General features: G+C 44.5%; 1 protein-coding gene across 1 annotated transcript; it reads right to left on the bottom strand.

Annotated features, from left to right (window-relative positions):
* Positions 1 to 207: 207 nt before the first annotated feature.
* LOC129369180 (probable ribonuclease ZC3H12D) lies at positions 208 to 10,135 on the bottom strand. Its single transcript, XM_055044557.1, has 6 exons — positions 10,040 to 10,135; positions 8,619 to 9,051; positions 5,347 to 5,486; positions 2,808 to 3,042; positions 2,604 to 2,710; positions 208 to 1,432 (listed from the first exon to the last, which is right to left on the bottom strand). Exons 2-6 carry the CDS (start codon positions 8,945 to 8,947, stop codon positions 579 to 581), a joined length of 1,665 nt encoding a protein of 554 aa, XP_054900532.1. The 5' UTR covers positions 8,948 to 9,051; positions 10,040 to 10,135; the 3' UTR covers positions 208 to 578.
* Positions 10,136 to 10,876: the final 741 nt, after the last annotated feature.

The following is a 10,876-nucleotide window of genomic DNA, read 5'->3' as shown; positions in this document are numbered from 1 at the left end:
AGGGCCGAGGCTCCTGTCCCAGCTGCCAGCAGCAGATCTCTGCAGCCCCCTGGTACCTGATAGCAGCTGTCGCCGGAAGTGTCGCGATAGTTGCCGGTGCCACAATTTGAGCCTGCTGTCTCTGCCTTTTAAAGTGCTATGCCGCTAAGGCCACCAGGAGGCGCCACTCTTCGTCATAAAGTAATTGGCAGACTCAACACAAAAATCAACTTGTTTATAAAGTTGTTTTATTCAAAATGTGCAACAAAAGCTCAATCTTTTCACAGTCTTTACAAAAGTACAGTCTAGTGTTCCTCATTTTGAGGCAACATGAACAAACAACACATGTTGCTTTAATAAACATTTGTCAGCGCTACAATAAGTAGCTGGAATGGAGCGAAGTGCATTGCACTTCTGTAATAGGATAAAGGAATAGCTGACATTTTAGTTTTATCAGAACAACTTCCTTCTTAATGCTTAAAATAATGCGTGTGACATATTTCATAACAAATAAAATTTCTCTTGAGGAAATGTTCACTTTGGTTTCACTATTTCCGGGATGAGAACTCCAGTGTGGGCTCAGTTTGAGGCCTGCCAGTCTAGAAGGACATGTTGCTGGTCCTGTAGTTCTGGATGAGTCCGATCAGTTCCAGCATGTCTGAGATGTGGGGGTTGGCGTTCAGCACCTGCTCCACCATGCTCTGAGGGAACAGCGTGCTCAGCTGACTCCGCAGGTCGTTCCTCTGCTCACTGGACACCCCTCTGTTCTGGCTGATGGGGGCGCTGGGCTGCTGCACCCAGGGGTCCCGGGGCAGACTGTGGCCATGCTGGTACGGCATGTCTGAGAAATGAGGCGTCTGCTCCCCGCTGTGTGCAGGCACAGCGGGGCAGGAGCTCCACACCGGCTGGCGCTGCTGCTGCTGCTGCTGGTGGTGGTGGTGATGGTTGACCGGGTTCTGGTGGCCACACCTGCACTGGCTGTACATGTGACCCTCGCAGGGCACAGAGCCGCTTTGTGGAGGGTAGTAACTGTGTCCATTGGGTGAAAGCCTCAGGCTGTTCCCGGCGTACGAGCCGGACATTTGGTAGCTGCCTCTGCCGCTGCTGTAGCTGGTCAGAGGGGGTTCCAGGCTGTAGGCCATGTCCTGGATGCTGAGCCTGGACATGGAGCTGCCTATGGAGCTGAAGGCCTCGTCTGCCTCGGAACTTGAGTACTGGTAAAAAAGAGGACTTTTGTTTTGCTGGCTTCTCAGGTTGCTGCTCTCCCTGTAACAGATGGAGGGGTCGCTGTGAGTCAGGTCATCTCTGCTCCCATAGGGAGGGCTGGGTGGAGTGTATCTGTGTTCAGGTTGGTGTGCCAGAGCCCTCAGTTCATCTGCTACAGCCAGCTGTGACTGGTTCACCCTCTCTGGATGGTAGAACTTGCACTTTATCCCATAAGTACATTTCTTTCCTGGAAAACCAGACAAACAGGGAAATCGGTTCATTTTGAGTTCCACAGAGAAAATACACAGTGTGCCACCATCACTACTGTCTCTGATAAACAAAAATAAATCTCAAACTTGTCCTCGTCCTTCAGTTCCACGATTCTATTACTCAGAATTCAAAGCTTGAATTTTCAGACACATTAAGCCAAAGTTAGTTACAAGTTTGAACATCAGTGAACAGAAAAACAACTCCTACAACCTCATAACGCATTTTAGATTTTCAAGCACAACAGCACCATGTTTACTGAAGGACTGCATGAAAAAATAAATGAATTCCTGACCATCAGCCATATTGGATTTTGAGTTCAGGGTTTGAAGGAAATTCCAACCTCTGAAGGGTCTTTAGACCTTTCTGTTAATTGTTGAATACAAATTTCAACTTTAAAATAACAAGAGGACATTTTCTGTTAGATTACCAAGTACATTTTTCTTTTTTGTTTTGTTTTTATGTTCACTGCTCAAATCAAAAAGGCTCATGTTTTCTAACAGTTCTGTTTCAAATTGTCCATATGGTGTACTAAAAAAATCTCTTTCTTAAATGAGGTGTTTGCTAAAAGGCTAGAAAATGTTTTCTATTCACTGTGAAGACCCTCCAGGTTTAGCCTCAATATTTACACATTCTCCACAACATTAATATTTGACAGTATGGCCTGTCAGGCAGAGAAAAACAGTATCAGCTTTTATTTGCCCACTTGGTGGTTGCATGTCTGTGTAGAATAAACTCCATCTGCATGTTAACAGATGATCATCCATCTCTGGGATGCAGTCAGCTGTTTGCTTGCAGGCGTTTTTTTCTCTGCAGCTCTAACCTGTGTTACCGTTTAACCTGAAGCTAAATGAAAGTTGATGCTTTAACTGGATGTTTGGTTTTTGACCCTTTTTCTGTGAAAGGTTAATGATGAAGTCTGACTGGAAACACGTGGAGGCGTTTCGTCTGCATGCGTCCCTGGAGAGTGAACATTTTGTTGTTCCAGCCAACATTGTTGAAACGAACAACTTTCTACATGAATGATTAACTTCTAAGATGCTGATCACTCGTATCATCTATTTTTACTGCTTGTCACAGTATTTGTTTCTATTTTGCTTCTGTCAAATGGGGCAGAACGAGTGACTATTAATAAAGTGACGGGAACTTACCATATGGACAGTGCTGCTGCTTGTTGTCCTGTGTCCATGGCTTCTTCCTGAGGAAGTCATCAATGGTGGGACCGTTTCTACCCAGGGGATCATCTGGAGGCATGAACCTGCACATCACCACACGGACAAAATTAGGTCAGTGGCTGTTGGGGAAGAAGAACCCAGACCCAGGGCAGGCAGTTGGGACAACTGCGGAAGCCTTACTTGTCGTTGGCAAATGTGTACATTAGGAGCCTCTCCTCAATAAACTTTTTCCACTGGGGATTCTCTGTCTGCAGGTCACGGTAGTTGTCGTTGGACACGATGATTCCGTCATACTCAACTGCCAGCTTGATGATGTAGCGGTCATCATAACACACCACCCTCTTGCCGTTGACGCAGCGGGACGGTGTGTACACCAGGATCTTTCTCCTCTCCAGTTCATGGAGAATATGTTGATCTATGGGACACAAGACAATACAATTCAGTACAATGATAGAGCTGTTTGCAAATCTTCTCTTTGGTAAAGAACCTCTTTATATGTTGCCTCCATATTTAAGTAGCAAAGCAGCTGCTATAACCATAACCCGGTTGATGATCAGACCAGATTTGGATGAGCGCTCTGGTTGTTCTTTCTGTTCCAGGTGTTTTAGACTCTCGTGTTTGAACGATGTTTTATGCCATCTCAGCAGCTGAGATGTATTTGGAAGTTTTTTCTTGCCTTTGTGACCTTGACCATTACAAATGGCCCTTCTAAGTCAGTTCTTCCAACTTTTTTAAAAGCAGATTTTAAAAATCCTAATGGTAGAGAACCACAATTTCAGTGGAGTGAAGACAGGCTTATCATACAGGAAGATAAACATCAACATTTCCCACGTATTGACAAGATCACTGGGAGGTTTCTGCAGGATTTATTCTGGCATGAAGCAGAGGCTACCTGGAAAACATTAGCAACAAGCTAATGATTTCTTTAACCTGTGAAAATGGTCAAAGTTGGATATTTTGCCCCTTCACACAATATATGGTGATACTGCTGTTTCAACATGTTGCAGCTGTCATATTTGGTTGCTAGATCTGATCTACTGTTAACATGTTTAAGCATCTGCTGCACATTAGAGTCTCTGAAGCAGGAGACCTAAACCTCGCTGTTCACACAGGCCTTCACTGCTTGTTTTGACAGCGACTGTCAGAGCACGAAATATCAAAGATGTTGAGTTACCTCCTGCACTCTTTGTAAGTGCCTGATAAGCACTTCCCTGGAACAAGTTAAGGTTTGTAGGGATGATCCAACACAAACAACATACTGGATATCATTTAGGTGCAGCCATTTCCTCGTTCCGCACAGAGTTTGGATCTCAATGCAGTTCAGTGGAAGTCGCTGAAGGCGCTTTGACCGGCTGCAGCTGCCAAACGAGATGAATGCAGGACAACGGATGGCAGGATGGGAATTTACCTGAACTAATCAGTTATAAGCCTCAGTGGCGTATTGCATGCCTTGACAATTCCAAGGATTGTACAACTTACTTCCTTGATTCATCTAACTTCAATTTCTTCCTAATGTTGCTGCTGTCTTAACATGCTGAATGAACAAAAAGACTTTGACTGTTGTATTATGCAAATGAATCACCTTGCTCTTCCTCCTTTCCAGTAAGCTCCAGCATTTGCTTTGATGTGGCATTTCACCATGAAAGTGCACTGGTTTCCACTCGTGTCGAACAGTAATACCAAAAAAAGAGAAAACTGTACAAAACAAGTTGTTTTTCTAATTTCACAAGTTTTGAGTTTTGAGTCATGTGCGTCAGAGTTTCAGGTTGGTGTCTTGAGACCTTTAGCTTGGTTCTCATCTAGAGGTTCAGACATCTGCATACATGAGTTGATCCCCTTCAGGACGGTAAGTGCCACTTCAGATGGGTAAGAAGTTTGCAACATCTTCCCAGAGTTCAAAAACATGACTGTCAGGTTAACTGGTTTCTCTAAATTGGCCTTAGATGTGTGTGTCCCATGTTTCTATGATGGACTGGTGACCTGTCCAGTGTGTGCCCTGCCTCTTGCCCAATGACCGCTAAAGATGGACACCTGTGGCCCTGCAAGAACCAGCGGATACAAACAATGGACATGTCAAGGAGTTAAAAAGTACATTTTCTCATGAGATCATTAAGTATCATTAATACTTCTGATAAATCTAGTCAGAAGTACTGGTAGATGTCCATTCATACTTTCATCCATTCATTGTCTTCTGCTCATCTGAAGATGACTGGAAGATCTATTATCCTCTCACTCATAAATCAAGTCACCAAGGTTCCTGAATTATTCTACTCTAGGAAGGTAGAAATATGACCCTTTAGAACCATCAGAGATTGGTTCTAAGTGTAATTTGTCTTTTCAAAAAGGAAAACAACTAAATCTCTGAGAACCACCATCAGTCGAAAAGGAACACAACCCTGCCTGACTGAGCTCTGAGATCTGCGTGCAAAGTAAAAGGTCACTCTGCTTGATTCAGACAGCCAGAGGTCGTCAGCAAGGGCCACTAATGCAACCAACTGGTTCTTATGAAGAACTTCACTGCAGATTTGTGCTATGAGGCCCATCTGCAGCACAGTAACCACTGCCAGAAGCCTGCTGAGTTCACACTAATCAAAGTGTTTCATCTTGCGCAGCAGAGCCACGGTACTAAACCCTCCAGTCACCTGGCAGGGATTTCTAAAATGAACGGTGGCATTTCCCTCTCAGTGTGACGGAGTGGCTGCAGGGAAGGTGATCTTACCTGTGATGGGCGCCTCAGGCCGCGGCTGCTCCTTCCTCCACAGCGGCACAAATACGGTGATGTGACGCAGGCCTTTGTCCCAAAACCAGTTCACCGCCAGCTGGAGGCCTTGGCACGAAAACACCTTTTTGTCACCATGGCTACGGAGACAAAAGTCAGTGTCAACAAGAAGAAATCTACTTCTGCTTTTGCATTTCCTTATACATTAGTCACATTCACACACACAGCACACACACACACACACACACACACACACACACACACACACACACACACACACACACCTCCTCTCCCACTTTCAGGAAGCTGATGGTTTTGTAAGACATGTGCTTCAGAGTTCTGTCCACGCTCAGAGCTGGGTCACCAGATGCAGAACTGAAACTCTTCATTTGTTGTTTCTCTAATTGAGTGCTGCTGACCTATGAGAACTAAAACTGTTGGCTGATTCAACCGTGGAGCTTTTTATAACTGACAACATGCCTGTTTTTCAGACATTTACTTCCCCATACTGGTGTAACTGTGAATAAGACATTTCATAACAATGATTGTTTCAGAAGATTCATGATAAATGGATGGAATTTGTTTTGTCTTAGATTTATTGATTTGAACTTCTTGACATTTGGGAAAACAAATTCTGAAGAGTCATTTTAAAGGGAAAATTCATTATTCACAATGTTGCAGTTTTATATATTATTGCCACCTGATAATATTTACCCAGAACAGCAACACAAATTAACTTTATTTAGTCCTGATGAAAATCCTAAACGTTTTGCCAGGTTTGCAACAACACAGAGGGAGTCGTTCAGGTTTTAGCAGTTTAACACATTGACTCTTGAACCTCAGCGTTTACCAAGCGCCGACTTCTGAGCAGGTAAACTAGATCATTTTGCTTACAGGAGACATTGTGTCTGCAAACATGCTCCTGGGTATCTGTTCACATGTGTGTGTGTGGGGGAGTTTCCCTTTTTTTTCCATAAGCAGGAAGTGGTGAGCTGCTTTCCATACAACAGGTAAAAAGATAATGACTGAGACGAGCTGCTTGTGGCTCATCCAGATGAGTTACCTGATAGTCTGCTTCTTTAAACCACTTTGGCTTCTCACACTTTATTAAAAATCATGATAGTTTCTTACTTCTGCTTCCTGTGTGTATTAGAATGTCTCATTATGTCAGATGAATGTATGGTAGAGATCTAGTCATGGGTCAAACAGTATCAGTCCAAATTCAGTAAATTTATGAAGAACTGGCCGTGACTTTAAAAGCACCTTATTGAAATCTAAAACATGTTTGTGTATGTATGTGTTTTTTGAAAGAGCAAACAATATAATGTATGTTTTTGAGCATAATTTCATTTTTGTCCAGTGGGGAAACTTTTAAAAACATTCAGATGTTTTTAATTACAGATGTGTCTGTGAGGTACAAGTGAGATGTGCTGATTGCTTCTACAGCTTTGTGGGTGAGCATGACAAAAGTGTGAGAAAGTCAGATGTAAATTACTACTGAGGGAGGGACTGAGACTGAAAACAAGTTGGCGTTTACCAAGTAAGACTCTACTGTGATCTGAACCATGTTGCATCATGGGAACTGGAAGATATGACCTTTCTTTAAGGTTTGAGCCAAAGAAAGGTCTGTTCCTTTAAGTCGGCCAACTTTTTAGTTTCTGATAAGTTGGCCGACTTAAAGGAATTCTTCTTGCCGTTTGGGTCGTTCTGGGAAACGACTTGGTTATTTGGAATAACTAAACGAGTGTCTGACATCCGTGAGGTGGCACAAACCTCTCTGCTTTACCTGGGAAAAACGTCAGAGTAAACAGTTCAGTTTTCTTCCTCTTTGGACTCACTCCATGTCCTTACAGGAACATGTGTTGTAAAAACATCCCTCCTTTATCTTCTAGTTTAAATTCATAACGTTTCCGCCATCTTCTGACTCAGCCGTCTGTTTAAATTTAGAACTTCCTGATCCATTAATGTAGGTCGTGAAAAAATACCAGCCATGCAATTATGTCATTAAGCAATTCTCATTGAGTTGCACATTCTGTGATGGTTCTGGCACGAATGGGCAACTCTGTCCTTCTTGGCCCCATGGACAATACTGTGTTCACACAAATAGGAGGAGAACAGAACCAATTTTTGCAATATTTCTGGGAAAGAGAAGAATAGTAGAAAATTGCATCTTTCATGCTAAAAAGTTGTAGTGTCAAAAAACAATAACAATTGTTTTTTTTGGTTTTGTGTGTGTGTGTGTGTGTGTGTGTGTGTGTGTGTGTGTGTGTGTGTGTGTGTGTGTGTGTGTGTGTGTGTGTGCGTGCGTGTGTGTGTGTGCGTGTGTGTGATTTCACAGAATCTGTTTTGAGTCTAGAATTATTCATTAGAACAGGAGCAGATCAGATTGAAAGATTAAATTTAAAGCTGAGTAACTCGTCGTTCGTCCACATGTTTCTATTTACAGAACATTAGCTGCGTAATGACATTGTTGTTCTTCTCAGGACGATAGAAAATCTAAAAGCCGAACAAACATTTCAGGTGAAAAGTGAGCAGAAACCAACAACATGTGATCGTGCTTCTCGAGTACAAGCCGGAGCGACACATCATCTGCAAAGAGGAAGTGTTCTCCGATCACAAGCCTGAACTCAAACCATACCAAGCAACATTAAAGATGAACGACAAAAAAATCCACCGAAATACATTCTCAAACGAATGTTTCTGAGTGATGATGTAGGATAATGTTTACTGAAACTGACACAAGCTGCTGCTCGTTACATACACATCGCCAAGAAACACTTTTTCCAGGAAGTAAAGGAAGAAAAACATGCTTTCTGGTGCTGACAAACCAAAAAACCCTTTGCTTGCTTTGTGAATAACATGGAACTATTTATATGAAAATACGTGAGTTTTGGGAATCGTTCTGGTTTCTGCTCTGGTAGAATCGCTTTAATGTTCAGAGCACATTAAACATGATTTATCTCAGATCCTACGCTTAACCAGTACTTCATTATCATCAGCAATGTGATGCAACCATGTAGATTAGGTAATACAGCAGTAGATGGGCAATAAAGCACCTGCATGTTCTACAGTAAATACCCAGAACCTCTTTAGTTCACAGAGAACCTCTCTGTCTCAGCGTTGCAGAGGAAACAAATAGTTTTTAAGGTATTGAGTTAAACTTTCTCAGCAAAGTGAGTTTAAATACTCCAACTTCTGCTGTGTCTTCCTCCACACACTCAGTGAAACTCAAGATAAGTGTTTCTAGTGACAGATAAGTGTTGCTGACTCACCTCATGGCCACGTTGCTGCCGTCTATAACCACGGGTCTGAAGCCTGTGTTGGACTCTCTGTCAGGGCCGGTCCTGGCCTTGCTGGGGCCAGGGCCCGGGCCCGGGCTGGGGCTGCAGCCTCTGGGCACCAGCTTGGGACTGTTGGGTACGCTGGTGCTGCGAGTGTGGCAGGTCTTGATGAGCTCCTCCAGGATGTCGTTGGTCTGGGCGTCATGGTGCAGGCTCTCCAGCACCCTGAGGATGTCAGTGTGAGCGTATCCCAGCTTGAGAAAACGTTCCACTTTGGCGTGCTGCTGCTGCTGCTGCTGCTGCTGCTGCTGGCGGTCCATCGCTGCGAGCTGCTGTCTTTCTCAGGTCTGTCTGTCTGTCTGTCTTTGGGAACCCCTCGTCTCGCCTCCTTATTCTGGCCGACTCCAGTCTCCAGGGTAACAGCCTGTGTTTTGGAACAGTTGACAGGTGTCAAAGGTTGTGGGTGCAGACAGAGGAGCTCTGTCACTGAAAACACAGGAAGCACATCTGTGGTTTCTACGGGGTTTTCAGACAATCAGATTGTGGTCGAATGCGCTGCGATAGAATCTGCTCTGGTTGCCGCAGCCTCATGACTCTGAACGCAAGCGCCAAAACCGGCTGACGTCACGCTGAGCGAAGAAAGCCCCTCGCAGCCGGAGAGAGGAAGCAAAGGGGTCCGCTGTGATCTCTGGTCTAATTTTACCTCCTGACTCACTGAAAACAGCCACCAAAATCATGAATGAATGGAAACAACATGAATGGACAGCTAGGTTTTCAAGCCCCCAGTGTTTTCATTACAACCCGGGAACTCCCTAAGGCGCCCACCCAGAGCGGCACCACACCTCTGGGTGACTCAACTCGCAGCCTTCAGCTGTCCTGACCCTGAGAAGACACAAACCCGTATGTCACACCGGAGTCGGACCTGAAGGGTGTGTCTTAAAGAGAAACAGGCAGAGAACAACAGATGACAGTCATTCTTTGGAGCTTGATCATTGTCCAGCCTTGTTGAGAAACCAGGCAGCCTGACGGCTAAAGAATGAGGAAAAAGCTCCAGTCAGACTCTACAGATGGCTGTCTAAAAGGAACAGTTCTCAGTTTTTATCTGCCGTTTCCTTCTCTGTGCTTGCACACTGTTGCTACAAAGTGCACCTAACCACATCCTTTGCCCTCGCTTCTCACTCTGTCTGTTTAACTCGTGTGTGCTCGTCTACACCGTTGGACGAGAACACATGTTCACCTCGGACCACAGTCTGACCCCTAACACCTACCTCTCTCTCTGTGTTTGCCTGAGACGTGACGTGACACGCTCTAACCTCAGAAACCTCAGATTCCTCAGAAAAAGCAGAGAAGCGTCTCCACCAGATCAGCTCTGTCACCAGAGCAGCTGAAGCCAGGTCTGTTAGTGGACTTACACGCTCCTGGTGGATCCTTCCTGTGTCCCGGCAGCCGTGTGTGTGTGAGCTGCTTCTGCCTGCCAGCCGTTCTGACAAACACTACCAGTGTGTGTGAAGCTGCCCTTATTACTCAAAGGAGGAAGAGAAAAAAATTGCCTGTACTTCCTGGTCTGGGATCAGTTCCTGACAAGCCTGAGGGATTTTATGTGAACGAACACTTCCTTGTGTGGTGCAATAGATGCTGGATAAATGTGTGCAGTTCCTGGAAGCGTGCCAGGGTTATTCCTTGGCAGGAGATAAAAGATAATAATAATAATCTTGGTGTCTTATTTCAGTTTATATATATATATATATATATATATATACATATATATATATATATATATATATATATATATATAAATTCCCTTCTCACCCACCGCGGGTGGTTCTTATCCTCTGAGCTCGGGTCCTCTACCAGAGGCCTGGGAGCTTGAGGGTCCTGCAGTATCTTGGCTGTGCCAAGGACTGCTGCACATTTCTGGACTGAGATGTCTGATGTTGTTCCTGGGATCTGTTGTAGCCACTGCTCCAGTTTGGGGGTTACTGCCCCGAGGGCCCCGATGACCACAGGCACCACTGTGGTCTTCACCTTCCAGGCCCTCTCCAGTTCTTCCCTGAGGCCCTGGTATTTCTCCAGTTTCTCGTGCTCCTTTTTCCTGATGTTGCAATCACTTGGTATTGCTACATCTACCACAAAGGCTTTCCTCTGATGTTTATCCACTACGACAATGTCTGGTTGGTTCACCATTACCATTTTGTCTGTCTGGATCTGGAAGTCCCACAGGATCTTAGCTCTGGCGTTCTCCACCACCT

This window comes from Poeciliopsis prolifica, unplaced genomic scaffold (genome assembly GCF_027474105.1).
Source record: "Poeciliopsis prolifica strain line A6 unplaced genomic scaffold, Auburn_PproV2 SCAFFOLD020, whole genome shotgun sequence".
Taxonomy (NCBI): domain Eukaryota; kingdom Metazoa; phylum Chordata; class Actinopteri; order Cyprinodontiformes; family Poeciliidae; genus Poeciliopsis; species Poeciliopsis prolifica.
Note: the sequence above shows the minus strand (reverse complement) of the source record. Positions and strands in the feature narration are given on the sequence as shown.